General features: G+C 39.3%; 1 protein-coding gene across 1 annotated transcript in view; it reads right to left on the bottom strand.

Annotated features, from left to right (window-relative positions):
* Positions 1 to 14896, bottom strand: part of LOC105991244 (protein WWC2) — a 60442-nt gene extending 45546 nt beyond the window's left edge. The window contains exons 1-6 of the mRNA XM_013023859.1: positions 14873 to 14896; positions 14578 to 14657; positions 10673 to 10802; positions 6500 to 6646; positions 5481 to 5554; positions 2097 to 2339 (exon numbers count right to left, since the gene is read on the bottom strand). Of these exons, the coding sequence (XP_012879313.1) occupies positions 2097 to 2339; positions 5481 to 5554; positions 6500 to 6646; positions 10673 to 10802; positions 14578 to 14657; positions 14873 to 14896 (698 nt within the window). The remainder of the gene's footprint in view (positions 1 to 2096; positions 2340 to 5480; positions 5555 to 6499; positions 6647 to 10672; positions 10803 to 14577; positions 14658 to 14872) is intronic.
* Between the last annotated feature and the right edge of the window lie 10129 nt (positions 14897 to 25025).

Genomic DNA, 25025 nt, shown 5'->3' with positions numbered 1-25025 from the left:
TTTCTTTGGGGCTAGTCCTAGATGATAATGCTTCCCACATAGTTATGATTACAGAGGTACTCTTGTTTGTTGAGATAGGTCTGGCTTTTTGCCTGGGTATAATGATCCTCCCATCCAAGTTGCTGAGATTACAGGCATACACTACCACAGGCAGCCCTTGTATTAGGTATTATAAGTAATCTAAAAGTGATTCAAAGTAATGCATGTGGGTAATATGCAAATATTTCATACAATTATATAAATATTACAGTTATGTATATAACACTGTATATATTACATGCATATTATTCATATCACATGTATATCACAATATTACATGTAATGCTGTCATATTACATATTATATTACATAAATATTACAGAGTTCTTTTTAGGGCTAGACAAGGATTTTTGTATCGGGGGAAGGATCCTGGAGCCAATCTCCCCATGGACATAAAAGAAATGACTGTTTACCATGTTATTGAATGCTAAATAATGTACCCATAGACCTCACAAAAACTACCTGTTTCATCATACTTACTACTGATGACTATGGATTTTTTATACTAGAAGCTGAAATTCTATGAATATGGGCAAGGGTAACCCAGGGAAAGCCATTTCATTTAGCCTTGACATCTCATTCTTTTAGCTCCTGTTAGTGCTTTTCAATGGGCCCTGACCTGGCCTTGAACACATCAACCTTAGGCAGACCTTTTGGTCAGCACCACTAGACAAAGAAGTCAGAGCAGCAGAGGAATGGGAAGTGGGGTGAGGGGGGACCGGGATGAGACGTTTACAGACAGTAGCAGAATGCTACCCCAAAGCTATGAGGCTGTCGCCACATAGCCTTGATCAACATTCTAACTCCTCAGTCACTAAAATGACTAAATTTGACAGGGGCAAGTTCTCAGGCAAATACCTAAGTGGGAGTGTCAGAAATGATTCCTCTCTCCTTCCCCCCTACATACTTTCAAACGTTTTGATACTGTGTAGACACACAACCTAAGCGTTTATTGAAACTAGGGATTAGAGGGCAAGAAGCCAAGAGATTAAAAAAAAAGGAGAGATTGGATTATAGCTACATATTTTAAACTTATTTCCAGGTCGCCGGAGATCACAGCCACATCAATTTTATGGCCATGTTGCAGGACTGGCTGCTCTATGCTTGCTGGTGGGAGGATGGTACCGAGGTTCTGAATGGTACAACAGTCTGTTCTGAAACAGGTGTCCATAACACAGCCAGCAAGACTGGAACACAAGGTAGTAGAGTGCAGTAGTAAGCTAGTCCAATGAGAAAGATTCCCTTCCTAACATGCCAGCTGATCTGTTTACAACTGAATTCTTTTCTTTTTTGTGCCAGTACTGAGGCATGAACTCAGAGCCCAGAATATGTCCCTTAGCTTTTTTACTCAAGGATGGTGCTCTACCACTTGAGTCGCACTTCTGGTTTTTTTTACTGGTTATATGGAGATACATGTCTTACAGACTTTCCTGCCTGGGCTGGCTTCAAACTGAGATCCTTAGATCTCAGCCTCGTGAATAGTCAGGATTACAGGCCTGAGTACCTGGCCACAACTGAATTCTTCAGATGATCAACTGACACTTTCTTGAGAGTATTTACGTTTACATTTCATCTGCTTCAGAGGAGCATTTCAACTGACAAATAAAATCCAAGGGACATTTTGTGACCTGTTAGGATATCAGAGGGAGCAAGTTGTCTTTCATTTTCCTCGTGAAATTAAAAGCAATAAACTTTCGCATTCTTGTGAGCAATAAAATCCAGGCTAGGAAGCTTCAGTGGCTTATCAGAGTACGATAGTTTATAGCTATTGTTATCAGCCTGGTCAACGATGTACTGCATTCTGGGTCTTATGTCAACATTCTTTAGTGATTGGCCATCTGTCACAGGCATTTCACATTCCTGACACACACAAGGAACTGATACTGGGGGCCATTGGGAGGGTGTGCTTTATTGCTCTACAGAGAGTCCCTCAGGGCTGTTTCCCATCCACTCAGAGGAGATGCAACTGAGATTTCAGAATCCAGAGAGAAGAAAACATCATCGGCTAAGATAAAACGATAAGTTTTAGGTTGCCCTGTTCCCAGAGGAAAACAAACCTTTCGGCCAGGGCCCGGGTGGGCGCACCCCGCACAGACAGCAGCTCTTCCTCCAGCCGCTGCCTTTCAGCTTCCAGGCGTTCCAACTCATCTTGCGTGCGCTTTTGTGGAGTGACAAACTGCAGCTCTTTCAAAAGTTCTTCTTTTTCATTAATCAGCATCAGCTTCTCTTTCTCTATATCCAACGCCCCGGGCCAGGTCTCACTATCTAACTTCGACAGTTCAATTTTTAAGTTGGCCATGCTAAAAAGAGACACAAGATTCATACACACATAGTTAGGACTCTGGAAGAAGGTAGATGCAGGCTAGGAGGAATCTGAGGAGGACTTGTAGTCCAGATCCTCCCAACTGTAGCTCATCAGGGAGTAGCTGTGCCCCACATTCCCGTTTCTAGTTTGAACCCACATTCAGCTTTCATCTGCTCTATGTCCTTACCTTTGCAATGTGAATGAGCACATTGCCTTAGCTGTTGGAAGTGTGAAGGTCAAGCACACAGAAGCTTTAGAGGCAGAGTGCTCTGGGGTCATGTATAGGCAGCTTGAATGTATATGGGAGAAGGGAAGGCTTCCATGAAGAAACAACAACTAGGATGCCAGAAATGCCATTACTGCAGAATTTGTTCCTCTGGGTAAAGAAACTGTCGCCTAGGAAAGTAGGGATTCTCAGAGACTAGATCTTAGCAAATCAGGGGCAGAGGATGGAGAAGAGAGCAGTGGATTGGTTAACTCACATTAAGGCAAAGTCAATTAGTTGAGGCTCCATGTCACCAAGGAAAAGAGGAGAAGGGCTTGGCCCCCTCACACCCACATTCTCCTTTAGCCTTGTACTGGCAAGTCTCTCTCTAGCAAGGCCCTGATTACCGTGACCATTTATTAAGTACTCATTGCGCCAACATCCTACACATTATTGCCTCTGACCTATGTTCCCCTGTACCTGGCTGTTCAGCTGTGCAGAAGCAGGCGCAGTGGACCTTACCCAGCACAGGCAGGTGGCACGATACCACGGGGGTGACAGAGAGAGGAGGGGATGAATTGGAAAATAACCAAAGGTAAGTGATTGGCTGATCCTACATTTCATCCTGCTGAGAGCTCCATAATAAATGGTAGAGCTAACCAATTTGATGTGAACTTAAACTGAGTCAACCTGCCCGGTGGCACTGTGCAGACGATCACTACTCTTTACAAAACAAATAAACAAACGCATGGCTCTTTTGACCACAAAGCTCAAGAGCCAGGTAGCATAAACACAACTGATGTTGATATAATAATAGATGATTACGTTGGATATTGTTACAGTATACACAGAATATGGGAGACTGAGAGAAAAGGGGTATTTTTTTTCTTTTTCAATGGAAGAAATTGTAAAAGACAAGAAAATGGAAAACAAAAATTGGCACCTTTGATCTCCATTGCTGATGTCCGTACTCATCTTCACCCCCATGTGCACTTTGACAGATGGACTATCCAGCTATTCTTTACCATTAACCACAAACTGTCTCAATGCATTGGAAAATTAATCATCAAAATGCTAAATAAGCATGATATTATTAGCTCCATTAAGCACATAAAACAAAGGCTAGAGGAGAAAACAGGTTTCAGAGAAACACAATCTACCTCTTATTCAGAATCGAGGAGGAAAATGCATTTTTAACATAGGCATACCCTTAAGAGTTATGTTCTCCTCAGCATCAGTTAGGAGCTTTAAAACAAACCCCACATTGTCTAGTAATATAACCAAAAGGGAGAAAATCAGTGCCTTGAGTTTTGATGTGTTCAAATTAATCAACTGAGCTGAGAACAACCATGTAAGCAAGAAAGCAAGGGACCTGGTTCATTACTCCGGTGATCAGAAATCAAGGAGGTATTGAACTTTTATTGCAGAAAGAACATCATACATCTGAGGAGCAGAATGCGGAGACTTCCAAGAAAGAGACATGTGCTGTAATTCTAGGTGGTATTACCTGTTAGCAATCACAGACTAACAAAAGCTGGCCCAAGGGACCAGACAGAACCAAGCCAGGAAGAACCCAGGGGCACAAGGCATGGGTTTTCAGGATTTATTCTGAGTTTTTGCCATTCATCTTCAGGAAAAACTCCTTGGTAGAACCAAGAAGGTGTGGCAGCGAAAAAGTTGCTCTGCTAATATCAAGAGAACCAAAGCAGCATCCATGAATAATCTGTACATCACCGGACCCCAAACCACAGATCAGCCCCCACCACTTACTAAAGGCAAAATCCTACTGAAGTCTGGGCCCTGATAAGGAAATAAAATACTTTTTTTCCTACCTTTAAGACATTTAAAGTCTACTAGAAAAAAAACTTAAAGACATTAAAATTGGCTAAGTAAACTTGTTCAGAGTGACTAACTGACTTGCCTAAGGTCATGTGGTTAATTATTTGTGAACTGAAGCTTCGGTTTCTTTTAATAAACTGTAGAATCAACTAACATTAGAAATGTAGGCTATATACAGGCAAATATTGTATTCATTTTACTTTGATAAAGCTAGATAATCTCTAAGAACTATAGGCAATTACTTTAAAATTTTCACATCCAGGGTAATAGTGAATATACTTTGCTATCTAGTGGTTTTGCTTATTGTAGAAAACAGGACACTCCAGAGGTTCCCAGCTGAGCTTTTCCTGCTTTATGGGAAGGAACGTGGTAAATTCCTTGGTCTCCTACAGGGTGACAATGCAGGATTTCCCAGTGTCTCCTAAATACCAAACCAATAACATTCTTTAAGCTTTTCAATTGGAATAATCAAATCATCTCTAAAACATCTCCCTCAAAACAAGTAAGGCATGCTATATTATGAAAACTATCTGAAGTTCTGGGTACTAGATAAGGACCTCACCCCCATCAGAGTCACATAAATGCAAGCAATATGCCTGATAAGAGTTCAGAAGGTAGAGGATAGAAATAAGAATCTGCCTTCCTTCTCCCTGACATAAGCCAACTGACACCTACCTTAGTAACCACAGAGGACATTAGCCGTTAGACTTCCCTGTGAGCAGAAGAACACGGGCAAAAGAACTCCTCAGCAGCTCTCTAGTTCTGAGCCCCCAAGTCTCTGTATGGCATTGCCATCAGAGGAAATCAAGCTTCTTACTTTCAATTACAAGTACGCCCTACAAGGGGTCAATTTTACTCTCCCCCTACCCACAGACTTCTTATTAACCTCCATATTCTTAAGCTTTGAAGGAAGGGGAAGGAAAGAAAAAGAGGGAAAGCAATCCTTCCCTGCTACAAAGCCACCACCCCAGGCTAACCTTTGGGAGACATGTGGGAAGTGCCCAGCAGATGTCACCACCAGAATGGAGATTCATTCTGAAGAAACTGTCGAAGCCTACAGACTCTGAACAGAACAGCACTCTGTGTTCTTACCTTCTTTTGGCTTCTTCATACTGTAGGCTCAGCCTGACCTTTTCGGCTAAATTTGATCTACTTCTCACTCCAATCTAGTAAAAACAAAAGGAAAAAGAAAAGTCAATTAACTCTGCTAATGAATGAAGTAAACTGCTTTTGTTTCTAGGAAGTGCAAGTAATTGAAAAGCTCAAGAAAATGGCAGTGAAATGGGAAAGCACCAGTTTTAGAAGGCGCTTACTTTCCAGGCTCAGTGGGGGCAAAACATTTCTTTCAGTTCCAGCTTGTCTGCTTTTCAGAGACTTTAATGGCACTTTCTCGACAAATTAAATTCAAGACAAAAATAACAGGTAAATGTGTCTGGTATCTAAGAGTTTATGAAGGGCATACAGTTAATAAAATTTATAAACTGGAACTGATTTGTCTTTTATGAGCAAAAAATTTCCATCATTTGGCTTTACACTGTACAAAATATAAACTAAACCTCAAAAATATTCAAGTGGGTAAGTTTGCTGTAAATATCTACCTGTCTTGCTTTCATAGCACATACTTCAAAGAAGTATAGAATACAAAAGAATTGAGAACTTACTTTTTTTAAAGCTTGCTAATAGCATTTCACAAGGGAGAAGGCAAAATAGTTAATATTCAAATCACATTAAATGCTCTCAAATGTCAGCTACAAATCACAAATAACACTTTAATCAACTTTAAACTTATAAAAGCAACTTTTCTTGTTAGCGGTAAAAGCCATATATTTCTTTTTCTCATTAGCCTTAATGTTTATTTGAAATAACCTAAATTTCCAAAGCTCCAAACTCAATAGGAAAAAGTTAAAAGAAATGCTGTTGCTCTTCATAGAAACAAATCTTGGTATGTGTGGCACCCTCACAGAAAAGGCTGTGATTTTTTTTTAAGTCAATCTTAACAAGAAAGAAATGCTGAATATACACAGTCTAGCTCCTGTTCAATTCAACATCCACACTATTATTAAAGCCCATCAAGTTCAACATCAGGCCAATGAATAGCACAGACAACTTACATCTCCAGAAATGCTTGTTTGCGACCCAGCATCAAGTGTCTGTCTGGAGACAGATAAATGAGACTGCACAGGACTGGATCTCAAATCTGGCTCAGAGGTGCCAATGTTCTGATCCAAATGAAACCGCTCCTGCAGCTTAGCCAGACTCTGTCCAGAAAACATAAAGTATTCCATAAACCTTAACGTATACAAAGGATACCCTTCCCCACCACAAAAAACTAAATGGAGAATGAGCTCATCTCAATTGGAAAAACAATTCTTTTGTTTCAGGTATTTTTCCATATACATATGTGACTTTGGAAGTGAGGTCATATTAAACAGGTTGCTTCTCCAGATAGCATTTTCTTGTGCACTTTAGTATCTTCAGGTCTAATATTTACATTTCTTATTTCCAAAAATGTCATCAAGAAGTCCCTATTTCATTTGGTCTTTTTTGGTTTTTGTTTTAGCAGCACTGGCATTGAATGTGGGATCTCACAATTGGTTGGCAGGCACTCTACCACATGAGCCACATTCCCAGTAAGTTTCTGTTTCCACAGGAATCTGTGGAAAATCTTTTTTAAAAATATATATGGTTTATATGGATCTCCCAAAAGTAAATGTACTAGAAGATTAGCTCTCAGTGTGACAATATTCAGAGGTAGAGAAACTTTTTTTTTTTGGCCTGGGGCTTGCACTTAGGACCTGGGTGCTGTCCCTGAGCTCTTTCTGCTCAAGGCTAGCACTCTACCACTTTGAGCCACAGCTCCACTTCCAGTTTTCTGATTGTTAATGAGATAAGAGTCTTATGGACTTTCCTGCCCAGACTGGGTTTGAACTGCAGTCCTCAGAATTCTGCCTGCAGAGTTGCTGAGATTTACAGGTGTGAGATACCTGTGCTTAATGGTAGAGGAACTTTTAAGAGGTAAGGGATGGGAAGTTGGCTCAGTGGTAGAGTGCTTGCCTCGGATGTACGAGGCCCTGAGTTAGATTCCTCAGCACCTCATAAGCAGAGAAAAGCTGGAAGAAGTGCTGTGGCTCAAGTGGTAAAGCACTAGCCTTGAGCTGAAGAGCTGAGGGACAGAGCCCAGGCTGAGTTCAGACCCCATCACCTACAAAAAGGAAAAAAAAAAAAAGAGGTAATGCTGGTGCAAGGTTTTTAGGTCATTGCTGTATCACTTATGAAAGAGATGAATATAGTTCTCAGAGACCTGGTTAGTTCCTAGACAGTGGTTTATTACAAAGGTGCAAGATTTGTCTCTGATTTTCTCTGGGTGTCTGTCTTGTGAAATGATCTATACCATACACAACCCTCTATTGCGATGTCATCTAGAATGAGGCCAAAGCAATGGAGCTACACAATCTTGGGCACTTTGTTATACCAACAGAAAACATGAATACAGAACTTACTCTGTGTAATTGGAAATTAGGGAAATATGGAATATTCATAATGCAATCTCTCACTTTATATATAGTAAAACAATTCCCTACTTTCACTTTACACCATTCCATATCTGGGCAAGAATCATGAGATCACTCAGCTTACATTAATATAAGAGAGTAGGAAAGTAAGGTGCACAGGTTGCTACAAAGTGGTCCATATCTCAGTTGAGTCCACCTATATGTGTCTGTTGCATGACACCATCTACAATGGCTAACTCGGTGTAGGGAATAACCAACAGTAAATGTGAGTGTTGCTGACACTAGACCTGGTCTAGTTTACTGGGCTTTAGAGGGAGGATATGCACAAGTAAAGTATTAAAATAGAAAACCTACCTAACACATTAAAAAAGTAAACTCTATAGTAACACTAATAAGAATGGCAAGAAGCCAGTGTTATGACTTCAAAGGAGCTAGTATTTAACCCTGATATTTGAATTTTTCATAAATAAATAGAAATATCAGAGATCAGGTCTGTCATTTTTACCTAACTTCTCTAGTCAAAGGGCTATCTGACACATGCATGTGGAAAAGGAGTAAAACTTACACAGAAATTTCAAATTGTATATAATATAAAAGAAGAAAGCAATTTTTCAGTGATCTCAGGCAAGGCTTTTCTATTTTTCCATCTATGAATTGAAAAGTGGTTTTCAATCTTATCTGTGAGGACAATACATTTAGAGAGTTGGGTTGTTTGCAGCAAGTATGTTCTCAGTGAAATAGAGGGTAGTACAAAATAAAATGAGAATACATTACCAGTATCAAGAGCAGGAATATAATACTTTTGTGAAACTTGGTATGTGTGTGTGTGTGTGTGTGTGTGTATACATAATTGTACTTGGTCTGATGTAAAATATAATTCTAACTATATTCAAAGAATGATAGAAGTTATCTAGAGCCACTTCCAACTCTATTGTCAATCTTGGTATCTACTAATTATTCTATGTCTTAAAAAGAAAGAAATCTAATCTTTTAATTAATCTGGGATGTATATGAGCTCAAGTTTACAGAAAGAATTAAATATGACCTAAAATTGTTAAATTATAAGGTTCCAATGTAAAATTTTCAAGTCCCTTGAACTTTTTTTTTTTTCTTTCTTCAGTTGTGGGGCTTAACTCAGTGTCTGGACACTGTCTCTGAGCATTTTGCTCAAGGCTAGCACTCTATCACAGCTCCACCTCTGGTTTTTAAGTCTCATGGACTTTTCTGCCCAGGTTGGCTTTGAACTGTAATCTGTGAACTTTTTAAAAAATGGGCCTATGGTGTGCATTTCAAGAATTACTAATTTACTTAAAAGGAAAACAAAAATATGTAAAAGTCTTGCTTATGTATGCTCAAATATCTGTGTATTTTAGCATATATATGCTAAAACCACACATTGTGCCAAGCACTAGTGACTCATGCCTGTAATCCTTGCCACGAAAAGGGTAAGATCTGAGGATCAAAGTTAAAAGCTAGTCTGAGCAGAAAACTGGTGAGATTCTTATTGGTGAGAACACCAAAAAGCTAGAAATGGAGCTATGGATCAACTGGTTGAGCAAAAATGCTCAGAGACAAGTGCCCGGGGCCCCGAGTTCAAACCCTAGAGGGTGAGGAGGACTCTCGCACATTTGGGAGCCATAGTGCCTGGGTTTACATCCTAGTTCTGCTACTTACCAGTTAAATGGCCTTAAATAACTGAATTTTTCTATCCTACAATCTCATTGCCTATAAACTGAGGCTCATACCTTTAGGAGTTGTGATGATTGACTATTTACATGTAAGCCAGTACTTAGGAATATTTGCTATCATTGCTAGTTTTTTTTCCTACTGAGACCTCTTCTTGATATTTCAAATTTTCAAAATGTGAAAAATTATGTGGACCCCAAAATAGTTATCTTTATTCAACTAACATTTTGAAAAGTAACATGAAGTAGATGAATACAGTATTTAAGTATATAGGTTCTATTAAGAACTCAAGTGATAATCATTAGCTTGAACATTTCCCAAAAATGCAGAATAAACTCTCATTCAGGTTACATGAAGAACTCTTGAACTCTTAATTCATGATAATTATGAAATGGAAGAAAGGGAAAAGGAAGAATAGAGATGATCTTAAAAAAAAACACATACACACATTAAACCATATCTAATAAACACAGAAGTTCAAAATGATTATTTTGTTTTTCCTACATGTGAGGCTGGATCATGGGGAGTTGAGATCCTTAAGTTGAGACCTGTACCGCATATCAAGGGGATCTACTGCCAGCAGCAGTTTTCAACAGCACAGCTATCCCCTAGCTGGATAAACATTCACCACCCCAACCTTAGCTGGCACCTCGGAATCACCCGAGTTGCAAAGTTCTAAGCTTCTCATTTAGCCAAGATACCATCTATTTTCTAATGAATTAATGACATATCTTTCATCTATCCTGGGCTTGAGGGATCTCTGGTTGAAAGAACTCTGCTTGTCTGGATCCCACAGGAAGTCCCCAATGAATTTCAGGGTATATATCAAGATGTTAATCTCCTCATATGGGCTACAAGTCTCACCCACCCTGTGATGGCCTTCCTTCATTAAGTACATCAGAATCTGAGAACTAACCTGTCCTCCACAATAGCCAGCTGTGTCTGAACCTATGACCATGTTCTACAGGGCCCATTCAGTATGAACAGGGAGGATGGAATAAAGGGACACTAGATCTGCTGGAGAATTTCTACCTTAAGTTTCTGGGGAAACGGTAAATTAGCTTAAGATATTTTATAGCTGCATACCTGCATCAGATCTTGTTTTTCTTTTTCTCCTGAGCTAATGGCCTTTCTGATGGATTTCAGTTCAGTAAGAATGGCTTTGGCTTCACTAAGTTCATATCCACTCTGGCCTCCAGACATTTTTTTATCAATTCTGTTAAAAGGAAAAACAAAGAAGAAAGTTAAAAAAAATCAAAGAATGATAGAGCACAATTAAATGAACAGTAGAGATTAAATTTTTGGATTGCTTAATTGACTGGTCACATCATAACTCTATAATGGCATCATTGCAGGCTGATATTTCTCTTTTCTCTAGAAATCAAGTCCTGTTAAGATTTCTCCCATCTCCTGCCTGCTGTCTCATGTCTTTCTAACCATTTTGAGCTCAGATAAACCCATGGCTTTTGCGTTGTCTTGTTTGGATGATCCCATCGCGGGATGTGCCCAACCCTCAACACATTCATCACATGCTGATTCTGATGTCCACCTGAGAAAGGTAAAGGTCAGGGGGCAGACACTAGGACAAGGATAAAAATGCCAACAAAGAGCCAACTGACTTTATATGCCATAACGCTTGTATGAAACTGAGCACACTGCTGGTGGCCTGGTAGGCTTTCATTCAGTAAATGGTTAATAAGTTAATTAATCTTATTAGTAAAACTTCCTACATGTTTTTAAATGTTCTTAAAACATTTAGAATATGCAGTTTCTTATTTAGTTTTAAATATGTAAGAAGTCATTTAAGGTATATCCTAGAATAAATATTTTCTTGGCATTGCCCACAGAACCCTACGGACCATCTTTCCCTGTCTCCTGCCTTCTTAGAATCACTCTGCTTCCAATGTTGTTCTTCTTTATTGCCATGTTTCGCCTTTCTTTCCCACCACTTTTCATTCCCCACCTTTTGCTTTGTTTTTACCTGTGACTAAAAAGAAAATACAAGTACTCCTTGCTAGCTTTGTGATGGTGATGGGAGGAGGGAGGGGAGGCCTGCTGGGAAGGACTCCAGGCCCCTTACACATGTCCTAGGCAAGCACTGTACCACTGAGCTTCACCCTCAGCCACCCTTTGCGGGTGTTTTAAAATCAAGTGCTGTGCTTTTATGTCCTTTGAGTGCCTTTTTCTTTTCTTAAAATATTTAGAAACATTTTCGCTTGGATGTACCCTTAAATTATTTTTACTTGCATCTCTTCTCAAAGAGATTTTCATGTACATGACTTCTTTGGAAAGTCTCCCCTCCAGAGCTACATTTCCATAGGTCTGTAAAGCTTCTGGCTTACTGAGTGGCTCATTATCTCCCATTTTCCAACTCTTCTCAGTGCATATTGAAGGCAGCAAAATGGAAATGCACATCTTTTTGATATTTATCTACACAGAAGCTATGCTGCTGTTTAGGCCAAAGTCAACTTTGGGACCACAGAGTGAAATGAGTAATGCATGGAAGAACATAGTATTTGCATACCTAGAATAAAACTACTGTACCGAGTAAAATGAAAGCTCAAGGTTAAATTACCTGATAATTCCAGTTCAATAAAAATATCCCACTTTATTGTAAATGAGTAAAGCTACAAAATCCTGCAGTGAGATCTTTTTTTTCCTGGGATGTATTTTGTATCCTAGTAACAAATAGAAGTCTCCTTGTCAGAAACATGGTTTCTTTAGAAGCCTGGTCTCTGGGTTCAATCACTTATCATCAATATTTCAGTAGTATGGCGGTTAACAGTTGAGCGAGAACAGCTTTATTTTGTCTACAGTTAAAATCAACAGGACAGGTCTGCTGGTATCATATCTTTTTGCTTTTGGTTCAAAGGATTAGAATCAGTCCACGAGAATGACTGAATTTCTACAACAAATGTCTATTGTTTTCTTGTGGAATGTTATTGACAGATTCTTAAACATGCCTTAGATTCCTATAAAAATTGCTTGCAAGCAAACTACTTTGAAACAATACAGCATTGTCACATCCACATCACAAAAGCAAGGAGTTTGGCTAACCTTTAAACCTGGGTGGCGACATGGGTTATAATTTCATGTGCCTTAAAAATGTTTAACATATGGTACAGTCAAACATTTTGTGGCACTCTATAAAGTTTGTTTTCTTTCCTCATCCCAACCTGGAAGTCCTGCTTTAAAATACTGATACACGATTGCTAAACAACACACTTAGGTCATCTGAGTCCTGGGGTCTTTCAAGATGCTGCTCAGCAGCACTTTTTCTCAGAACTCGGCTATATTTTAAGACCCACCAGGATCTCATAAAATACGCCTGGCCTACTGCGGACACCAGAAACAGGTATTTTTTGAGAGCTCCCTAGATCATCCTAATACTTGGCCAGGTTTGAGAAACAGCAGGATAGAAGCATCTGAAAGAATATTAGCACACTGATTTTTATGAAGTGAGTAGTCAAAAAGAAACTGAGCCATAAAAAGCAAACCTCTGAAGTGACAGTCATGTGCCTGACTGGTGGTCAATCGTGAGTAGTGAGTAGGCATCCCAAGATACACGCCACCACACACACACACAATCAGGTACAAGCCACCACACACACACACACACACACGCACGCACGCACGCACGCACGCACGCACGCACGCACGCGTTTGGCCAGAGGCACACAATCTTTAATGGGGGAAATGCCTTACTGCCTTGGATTGTTCCAAGTTTCCTAAGAGAAGAAAGCAGAGTAGGATCTCACAGACAAAAGAGACAGGGCTGGATGCTTTCCACAGGGGTGGCTATTGGGAGCAGTCTGGCATTCTTGAGGCACTAGTGAGGAAGAGTCTGGGAAACCTGGTTGAGCATGAAACTCATGAGGGAAAACCCTAAAATACTGTACCACAAGTGGTAAGTAGCACCCAATCCAGTGCCATGCAGAGGGACATAGCGGCAGAGGGCAATCGTTGATCATCTTGGGGTCATGTAGCTATGAAAACCATAGCTCCTTTCTATGAGGCTTCCAGGCTAAGGAATGGGGGATAGAAAGTCAGGCTCGCCCGTTATAGTTTGGCTAGGGTGGGCCTCCTTAGTAGAAAGAACAGTGAGGTTCATTAGGCTGGTCCAGAGTAGGCATACTATATTTTCCTTTAGTCTGGCTCAGCCTAAAGCTATTCCAATGGCCCATCAAACTTCAGAAGTAAAATGGAAAGTGAGAATCAATGGGAAATGTGGCAGGGCAAGCTCCTAACTTGTTTTTGCTCCTTTGCAAACAGTCAGGTTGGATTTGAGGTCTCTGGGATTGACAGGGAGACTGCACGTCTAGGAGAGCTCAGGGCGGCTGAAGGCTGAAAGAGGATTAAGTAATAGTCCACCCAGTGCAGTCCCAAGGCAGGATATGAAGTGCTTCCTGGACCCACAAACTCAGCTACCCTACAGTTTTAGAAGAGGCTGGCTAGGGTTCAGGAGACAACGTTTTTCACTTTGGTTTCTTTTGATCTCCAATGATTAATAAAAACAGACCTTTCAAAGTATATAGATATTTTTCCCAAGTCTTTTGTTGTTGTTGTTGTTGTTGTTAGTTGACTGCTGGTTTAAAATACTTTTGGTACAGAGCTTTGGGCATTTTTGCTTTATGTTGCTTAGAGATATCTTTTATTTAATCAGTACTTCTACTCCCTCTTTCTTAAGTTAGGGAGCTTTGAATTACTGTAAAGTCAATTTCAGTATTTTTAATTTATTTTTATTTTTTTATTTTTATTTATTTTTTTTTGGGGGGGGGGTCCAGTCGTGGGGCCTGAACTCTGGGTGTGGGCACTGTCCCTCAGCTCTTCAGCTCAAGGCTAGCGCTCTACCACTTGAGCCACAGTGCCACTCCTGGCTTTTTTTTCTGCTTATGTGGTGCTGAGGAATCGAACCTAGGGCCTCATGCATGCGAGGCAAGCACTCTACCACTGAGCCACCTTCCCAGCCCATCAGTATTTTTATTACTCACTGTTGCAATGTTTCAAACCCTTGTTCTTTATAGAGTAGTTCTTGCTTCATCTGGGAGAGTTCTCTCTTCAGCTTTTTAACCTTTTGGAAGAAATCAGTACATATGTTAATACTTGCAAATGATTAGCAGTAATAAACTATATTGTAAGATGATAAATTAGTAAGCCATTAAAAACACAGAGCCAATATTTTAAGTAGCATTCATTTTACCAGTTTGGCCTTCACATAAACTCTATAAAAAGGTCTATTAATTATGCTTAAGTTATCAGTGATATACAAGATTACTGCTAACTTACTATTATGGCTGTATTTAGCACCATTCCGATATAGTAGACATCATCATGGCCTTCATTTTGTGGAAACAGCCAATAAGGGGCAAAATCACAACTTTAAGCCATGGTATCATCAACTCTAAAAGCCTGAACTCCTCCTTGCTTCACTCACTGTACCCCAGGACAAACTAGCTTGGCTGACAGTGACCTTAGTGCTCTTGCTTATGCTGTCCCCTCTGCCTAGGGCTTTGGCTTTTATGACTGACACCTTCCATGTCACTCAGTTCAAGTGTTACCTTTCCATTAGGACTTCTCTAACTACCTTCCTCATGCCATTATATTGTTTCATTTACTTCAGGGTACTTTCCAAGAGCTGAAATCTTTTGTGCACTTGATTATCATCTCTCCTCTCTGGGAAAGTAGGCTGCAACACACTCGCAGTACCAGGTGAACATTAAGCCATCAATAAATACTTCTTTTTCAACAGGCTTTTTTCCCCCACTAATATATTTTTTGGTAATGACAATTCTAAAATTTATAAAATTCTAAAAGTTAGAAAAACGGCACATGCCTAGTGTAGTCACAAACTACTAAAGGTTTTCACATGAGAACCGAAAATTTATTTCCACATATTAAGTTCACAGCTTCATAAAGAAATGCTGTTGTTCAGTACTTTAGGAGATTTTTTAATTTTTATTCATTTTACTCATCCTACAAGTATTTATTGATTCTGCACTACATGTCAGGTCTTCCCAGATAGGAAGCAGTCTTCTTAAGGTAAAGTGAGTGCAAAAAGAGCAAGGGGAGGAAACAGCAATATCTGGAATTTGAAGAATCTGCTGTTGGATTCCACAAGGGAGGGACAGCATGAAATGGACTGAAAATAAGCCAACTTGGAGATTTCTAAATCTTAGCTAGGAGCTTTAATGAAGAGAATCAAGGAGAAACTTGTGTTGTAACTTGAAGTGATCACTGTGATGGCTCTGGTGGCAGAGTTAAGGGACACAGGTTGTTGTGGGGGCAAGTGTTACAGAGAGCAGAGCCAAGAAGGGTTAGAAATGTATGGGACTGGTGGTAGAGTCCAGGCGGTAGGTGAAGGAAAAGTGGTGTCAAGGGTCACTCAGGAGTCTAGCTTGGCAGAGAAGTGGATGAAAGTACTTTCTCAGATAATGGAACCCAATTTGGGGAGACTTCAAGAGCAAGTGGAAGCCAGGTGCTGGTGGCTCACACCTGTAATCCTACTCGGGAGGCTGAGATCTAAGATCTGAGAATTGCAACTTGAAGCTATCTTAGGCAGAAGTCCGTGAGAGTCTTATCTCCAATTAAGTCCCCATAAGCCAGAAGTGCAGCTGTGGCTCAAGTGGTGGAGCTCTAGCCTTGAAAAAAGCTCAGGGATAGCACCCAGGTCCTGAGTTCAAGCCCCAGTGCTAGCGCGAGCACACATGCATACACACAGTAGAATATGTAGATGTGATGATGTTCAGCTAGTAGTTAACAACCTTTCTTCTCTGGAGTCATGTGACATCACTATTAGCAGAGGATCACTGTTTCTACTCTCCCATTCTTCAAGCCACCCTCAAACGAAGGACACAGAACAGCAAAACAAAGCAACCAGAGGATGTAGCTTGGCATATCTAGGACAAGATAGACTCTACTAGAAAGCAATAGTGAAAAGTAATGTTCATGAGTAGCTTCTATGTATTACAAGCATTGTGTTCAATGTAAATATCCATTTTCAATCCTTACAATTACTCAACTAGACAGACACAGATTTGTTTATTTATGTGCCAGTCCTGGAACTTGAGCTCAGGGCCTGGGCATTGACCCTGAGCTTCTTTTGCTCAAGGCTAGCACTTTACCACTTGAGCCACAGCTTCACTTCCAGCTTTTCTTGGTAGTTTTTAGCGGTGATAACAGTCTTATAGATTTTCCTGCCTGGGCTGGCTTTGAACCATGATCCTCAGATCTCAGCCTTCTGAGTAGCTAAGATTACAGGCCTGAGCCATAGGTGCCCAGCCAGACTCACATTTAATTCTTATATTCTAGACAAGGAATCAAGGAATAGAAGGTTATACTGCTCTAAAGCAGCAGAGATTAGCCTAGAACTGAGGAGAATTTTTTAAAATGCAGTCACAAACTTAGATATTAATGGTATAATACATGTGAAAGACAAAGCAGAACTGAGCAAAATGACTTAAATAAAACCCATGACCAGGCCGGACTCCAGTGGCTCACGCCTGTCATCCTAGCTACTCAAAAGGCTGAGATCTGAAGATCAGGATCGCGGTTCAAAGCCAGCTTGGACAGGAAAGTCTGTGAAACTCTTATCTCCAATAAACCACCAGAAAACTGGAAATGGCGCTGTAGCTCAAGTGGTAGAGCACTAGCCTTGAGCTGAAGAGCTGAGAGACAGCACTCAGCCCCAGAGTTCAAGCCCCCCACAAAAATAAATAAATAAAACCCATGACCCTGTATTCTACCTGCAGAGCTTCATTATTCCTATGTTCCGCCAGAACTAAGACACGGATAGAACCCCAAGCCCTAGAAGCTGGACTTTATGTAGTGAACTTTCTACAGCTGAAATCACCATCTAATTTTATCGATATATGTCTATGCAATCAAATTTCACAACCCAGAGTACTAAATTGGAGGGAAGAAACCCTTGGCTTTTGCACATTCCCTGCTTTCTATACTGACTAAGCTAAAGTAACTGACATTTTAAATTGATTTCAAAGTTATTTCTGAAAACTAGGAAAATGCTGTGATTAAATGTGATAAGTATGACTGGAAATCACAGAGCTTCTCATCACCTTGTACAATCCTAGTGCAGTAATGTTTTATTTTAAAAGAAGAGGAAAAGATGATGACAGTGAAGAAAAGTGAATTCCAAAACCTGTAGACCTTAGAAGGATCATGAGACAGGCAGGTTTCATAAGTTTGCCCTTCAAGTGAACTCTGCAACATTAAAGCTATAATGAGCAAAATGGTATTTTATTAATGACTACCTTCTCTTTTCACCGTTCTCTCCTCTGTCCTGCAGGAAGCTCCTTACACAAGGCAATAAAGGGCAACTGTCAAACTGCTTATTCTGGCCCTCTCTGTCTCCTGACTACCACTCCTGTCCCCCTAAAATCCTTGCCATGCTGGCCTCTCTCTCAGACTACCTTTAGAGAAAGTGAGAGTCAACAAATTAATAATACTTTTTGTTACCTTCTCTAAACAACAGAGGAAAATAGCATCGATAGCATCTCAGATGGTGCTAGAAGCATTTGTAATGACTAACTAAATGGAAGCAAGGGGTTGAATAATTCTTACAACTTTTAATGAAAACAGAACCACCGAAGGTCTGGGTAAGGCTGAGAAAGATGGGGAAAGAATGATGGAAGCTGTAACACTGATCAAGATGCATTGTACTTATAAACTGATAGGCTGAACTGATGAAGCCCCTTTGCACAATTACTTAAGAGATAATAATTTTTTTAGTGAAACAAAGCCAATAAGAAAAATAAATGAAATTTATTGTCTTAAGGTATAAATAGTAGAGAATAAAGTGGAAGATCAATGCTAGATCTCTACAAATGAATAAAATTAGCCATGATCAGCAGTTTTGCACCTGCAAAATACCTAAAGAAATGAAAATGCATATCCACAAACACATGCACGTATGTACTTCATGATAGTACTATTTATAACAACTAAAGAAAACAACCCAAATATCCACTCACTGATGGAAGGATACATGTATACTTGCATGTTGGAATATTATTTAACAGGACAAAGGAATGAGTCTTGCTACCTGCTGCAACACAGGTGAGCCTTCCAAGCACTATGCTAAGTGAAAGAAGCCAGCCACCAAGACCTTGAAAGTAATATCCAGAACAGTAAATCTAGAGAGGTAGAAAACAGTAGTTGCATATAGGAATGGGTAATGAGAAGAAATTGCTGATGGATACAGGGCTCGCTCTCCAAGAGGCAGACAGGTTCTAAAATTAAGATTGTGATAAGTTTCTATACTATACTAAAATCTAGTAAACTGTATATTTAAAATGGGCAAACTGTAAAGTTTATGCATTATTTCCCCACTTTGGTCCCTGGATCAAGGGCACATTTGACTTCACATTAAATAATGCCCCCTTTTCCCACTGTGGGACCTAACTCTGACTGAAATTACTGGTGATTAAACCAGCTAGATCAACTTCTTCACCATTTGCCTGCTCACATGTACAATGTTGACTTTTGCTTTTTGAGTTTACCAATATCTTGTTTAGTATTATTTACATCCATGTTTATATGGCTGGCTTATATTTTCTTTTATTGTACAAACTCATCAGAATTTAGTGTCAAAATTTAATTCCTCAGACTTTTCCCTTCACCTTGAGTCATTTTTGGTCAATAAAATTTGGACCTTTTAAAAACTTTATCTCACCATTTAAATTTAATCTTCTAAATTGTCTTAAAATATTCTGGGTCCCCCCACCCCCCACTGCCAAGTCCTGGGGCTTAAACTCTGGGCCTGGGTGCTGTCCCTGAACAACGTTTGCTCAAGGTTCGCCACTTCCAGCTTTTTCTGTGATTATTGGAGGTAAAGAGTCTCACAGACTTTCCTGCCCTGGCTGGCTTTGAACCATGATCCTCAGATCCCAGTCTCTGAGTACCTAGGATTACAGGTGTGAGCCACCAGCACACAGCTAATATTCTCTTTTTCTTTAATATCTCTAGTTTTGTCTCTCTTCATTCTACATTTGGGGGGGAGGGGAAGGAATATTTTTCTCACTTTTGAGTCAGCTGATCTGGACAGGAATGTATCAATTTTATTTTCTTTAAAAGAACCAAATTTTGCTTATCTTGACCCTCTTTATTATAGTCATGTTTCATATTCCAGTAATTTTTGCTCTTCTATGGTTTTTTTTTCTGGGGGATGGGGGCACCTTACTAAGGTTTAACTCAGATCTTCATTCTTGCCATGCCTGGTAGTTTGTACTTTATGTTGTTTCCTTTCTAGTCTCTTTGGATCTCTGTTCTGTCAAATGTATTCCTTCTTTAATTTTAAGACTTCCATATATTCTGGTATAATGCATTTAAGGTACTGTCTTTAACTCTGTATCATTAGCACTGAGGCTGCAGAGTTAGACCTTTGGTCTTTTCCAATCTCTCAGTTTATCTAATCTGTGGTATGACTTATTAATGACTGACTCAATTTTGAAGAAGACATCTATAAAGAATGTCTCAACTTAAATTTGCTCAGTTGAATTCACAATCAGATTGAGATTATGGATTGTAGGCAAACACCACAGAGGGGCTGTGATCTTCTCAAACATTACCAGAGAATGTGTATCAACAGTATTGGTGATTGAACCTCAATCAATTGGTTATACTGGGGTTTGCCAAGTTTCTTAGTAGTTTACTATTTTTCCCTTTCCAAACTTTTCATTAAAAAGGGACTATTGAAGAACAAGAAAGGAATGCCAAAAAATTAGTGGGCATGTTAAAACTACCGGTGTTTAATAGCACATACTCAGGGGACATACTTTGAGAGTATAGAAAAGTTCTGTTTCTCAGTTTGGCTAATTGTAGCATCAGATACCTTTAATCAACTATTATTTAGTGGTTTCTACATTTCCTAAGTAAGTAGATTCTAAGTTTCTTTTTAACTTGGAAGTATAATAACATATTGAAAAAAAAAAAACAGGTATTCAATTCAGTGATGACTCCAAAGTCTCAATACCATGTATTGGTCAATGGTTCAAGAAATACATATTCCAATAAGCTATTCTTGTATCCCTCCAAATTATTCTTCCCCTCAACCTAAAGGTAATCATTATCTTGACTTTTTGGGAGATGATGATGGTAGTACTGGGGTTTCTACTCAAGACCTCATGCTAACAAGGCAAGTGCTTTACTTAAGTCTTAACTCCAGCCTGTTACTGCTTGTTATTTTTCGTAGAGTCTTGCTTTTGGACTGGGGCTGGCTTTGGACCACAATTTTTTTTACCTCTGCTTGTTGTGTAGCTGGGATTATAGGAGCATACCACTAGGTAGTGACTACAGAGATGAAGTTTGGATAAGTTTTTGTCCAAACTGGCCTCAAACAGTGATCCTCCTGATATACCTGCCTTGCATACATGAAGCCCTGGGTTCGATTCATCATCATCACATAAGCAAAAAGAAAAAAGCCGGAAGTGGCACTGTGGCTCAAGTGGTAGAGCGCTAGCCTTGAGCCAAAGAGCTGAGGGACAGCACCCAGGCCCAGAGTTCAGGCCCAACAACCGGTTCTCCCCCACCCCTCAAAAAAAGAAACATAACTTCAGGCCTAAAATGTCAACTATGTTTAAATCCATGAGCATATATTTTACACAATTCCTAATGATTACTTCCATAATGAAAAAAAGTCAAAAACAAGATAGTATGTACTTCTTGAGATGCACAGACATCATCTCTGACAAATTCTCACCTAAATTTTCCGCCATCCCCAGAAAACCTTGACCTCATAATTCTACCTATACCTGGCAATTGAAAGAAAATATAGAAGCTGAAGACATTTGTTCATGTCCACTCCTAGAATGTAAGAAACATAACTGAGACAGTGAAGACCTCTATAAATGACCTGATTATTTTGAACAGTTACAAAGGAAAACCTGATGATTAAAAATAAGATGTTAGAAATATATCTATCAATTGCCATGTGTAGACTATATCTGAGCCCTGATTCAAATAAATCACCACTACCAACCACAATGATAAACACAAATAAGTTGTAACACAAATTGACAGAATCTGTGGACAGCACCAAAGAATTTGACATAACATTTCAAAAAAAAAGGTAATGATATAGTGATTATGTTTTTTAAGACATATAAGGAAATATACATTTACTTATGGAAATGTAATATTTTATATTGAGTAATAAATTATCTTAAACTGTCATCAAAATAATTCATTGAAATGGGGAAACCAAAAGAACAAAATTGTTGAGGAATATGATGGAAACAAAGATAATTATAATATTTTCTGTGCACATAGTGATTAATAATTCCTATAATAATGCAGTTTTTAATCTAAGACAATCCCTCTTATCCTTTTTTTCAATTGTTTTTATCTGTGCTTATATATTTGTCCAATTCAAAATTGATCATTCATGAATGATTATTTTCTTGTCACAGTATATTCCCTCCTAGGAGACCCTAATTGCATTTAACTTTAGAAACTGTCATGAGTATGATGGATATAAGGGGTTTAAGGGAAAGACAAATATGATGATTTACACAAGCAAGAAGAAATTAAGTAGCTCTTTAACAACAACATAATGTCAATGAAGGATTTCTTTTTAAGTGTATTATTATTTAGCCTGTAGTTTAGCGTCCTTCAAAGTTAAGAAAGGAAGCCAAAATCATTAGAGGAAATGAAATATTACAAAGTCCATAAATGTGATAGTGTTAGTTTTACTGTCCTCAAGGTCTGCTTTTTAAAAACAACCACTAATATGGCATGACATTTAAATTATTTAAAGTTACTAGAATTGCCTAATAAATATCAGTTCTTGTATTAACAACGAAGTCTTCCTCTTGTGTTCTTTTTTTTCCTTCTGTCTTTTTTTAGGGACTGTAGATCAAATACAATTTTTCATTCTACTAAGATTGCTAAGCTATTTTCTAACCAAACAAAAAACAATACAAATTCATTCGTGAATATCCTAGAAGAATAAACTACGTCTACTGCAAACTTTGGTGTTACAAATTACCATTGTTCCTTCTCCTTCAACACCTTAAAATAAGTAAATCATAACTGAAAGAACTCAGATTGGAAACTGAAGATTCTGTTGTTTTGGCTTTGTTTTTGAATATGGTCTAAGTAGCCCAAGCTCCCCTTGAATACTCTTATTTAAGTCTGCTGAACTGGCCTTGATCTCATGCTTCTCCCTCCTCAGCCTACTGCTGGTACTGCAGCCATAAACCCCCACACCTAGCTGAAGCTAAATTTTAAATAATGTGGAAGTACAAGAGCACCTTTCATGTCTGGTGGACAATCCTCATTTGTACAAATTCATTCTCAGAAGGCATATTTCTTGTCATTTGAGACAGATTGCTATGGTTTGTTTTATCAGTTAGATCACTGCTTAAAGTATTACATTTTGAGGTGCATAGTCACTAAATAATTCTATCCAATAGTTACAAACAAAATCTTATATTTGATTGTTGGTCTTTTTGAACCTATGTCCAATGACTTTTCTAAACTTATCACCACTCTTAAAAGTGATTCCATTTTAACAATATGTGTGTGAGTCAATATTGATAATGAAAGCTGAACACAGTATTACAGCTATTAGCTGTGTCAGTAGCCAATCATTTGTTTGGGATGGAATACAAATAACTTAACCAAAGGACCTTCTGCTTTCCTGTTTTGCAAAATTTAAAGTTGTACTGGATCACAAACTGTGTGTGTGTTGGGGAGTAGGGGGCTCAATAAACTGCTTAAATGCATTTGTCTTATTTATTTGCTAGTAGTGGGGCTTGAACTTAAAACCTAGGCACTGTCCTTAGCTTTTTCACTCGAGGCTAGTGCTTACCACTTGAGCCACAGCTCAACTTCTGGCTTAGGTTAGTTAGCTGGAGATAAGAATCTCAGGGACTTTCCTGCCTAGGCTGGCTTCAAACTGTGATCTTCAGATCTCAAGCTCCTAAGTAGATAGGATTATAGTAGTTGAGCCAACAGCAGCTGACATATTTATCTTTTATATTGGTAATGCTCTCTTTCAGCTTAGTCAACAGTGGTAAGGACTTTTAATAAAAATCGTTAAAAATTTTCTCATCCAAATTTCATTACATCTTACCTATTGTAATCTTTTTTTTTTTTTTTTTTCTGGTCGTGAGGTCTGAACTCTGGGCCTGGGCACTGTCCCTTAGCTCTTCAGCTAAAGGATAGCACTCTACCACTTGAGCCACAGCGCCACTTCCAGCTTTTTTCTGCTTATGTGATGCTAAGGAATTGAACCCAGGGCCTCATGCATGCAAGGCAAGCAGGCTACCACTGAGCCACCTTCCTAGCCCTCTATTTGTAATCTTTAGCATAGATTGTTTTAATGGTACTTGAGTTTGAAGTTTAGTAGTGGAAGATATTCTATCCTATAGGCCAATAAGGCAATGGTCTAAACATCTCTAAGGGGAAAAAAATAGGAATTACACAATCATAAATTTTATGTTGCTCCTTCTAAACTACCTTTTTCTCAAGAAATTAAAAGCCAGCATCTTAATAAAAAGTGTTCTTTTACAATTTCAATAAATGAAAATAAGCTATCAGGAAACACTGCTATCCGGTTTGACTGAGGAGGACAATGACAGTGATGATGGACACAACATGAAATAACCTGAAACAGATGCTTTAGACAGATGTTCCCACATTCATGCTTTCCAAACAGCTGACCCACTATCTCTCAGCCAAACAAATGAGGCAAGCCTGCTAACAACTGCAGCATTACAATAATAAAAGTATGAAATCAGGGTTTGGCCATGCTCAAAAAGGTTTTACTGCCAGGTGCTGATGGCTCATGTCTATAATATTAGCTGCTATGGAGGCTGAGATCTGATGATTAAGATTCAAAGCCAGCCTGAGCAGGAAAGTTCTGACACTCTTCAATTAATCACTGGAAGTGAAGTTATGGGTCAAGCAATAGAGTGCTAGACTTGAGCAAATGAACTCAGCAGCAACACCCTGGCACCTGAGTTCAAGCCCCAGGAATAGCACCAAAAATCAAAAGTTTTTACTGTGCAGGTAGGAACTGGCAGCTCACACCTGTAATCCTAGCTACTCAGCAGGCTGAGATCTGAGGATCGTGGTTTGAAGCCAGCCTACGCAGGAAAGTCCATGGGACTCTTACCTCCAATTAGCCACCAGAAAACTGGAAGTAGAGTTGTGGCTCAAAGTGGTAGAAATCTAGCCTTGAGCAAAAAGAACTCAGTATAGTGCCCAAGCCCCCTGTTCAAGACCCATCACACACACACACAGACACAGACACACACACACACACACACACACTCAGGGATAGCACCCAGGCCCTGAGTTCAAATCCCAGCACACACACACACACACACACACACACACACACACACACACACACACCCCTCAGGGATAGCACCCAGGCCCTGAGTTCAAATCCCAGCACACACACACACACACACACACA

This window comes from Dipodomys ordii, unplaced genomic scaffold, assembly GCF_000151885.1.
Source record: "Dipodomys ordii isolate 6190 unplaced genomic scaffold, Dord_2.0 Scaffold4, whole genome shotgun sequence".
Classification (NCBI taxonomy): Eukaryota; Metazoa; Chordata; class Mammalia; order Rodentia; family Heteromyidae; genus Dipodomys; species Dipodomys ordii.
Note: the sequence above shows the minus strand (reverse complement) of the source record. Positions and strands in the feature narration are given on the sequence as shown.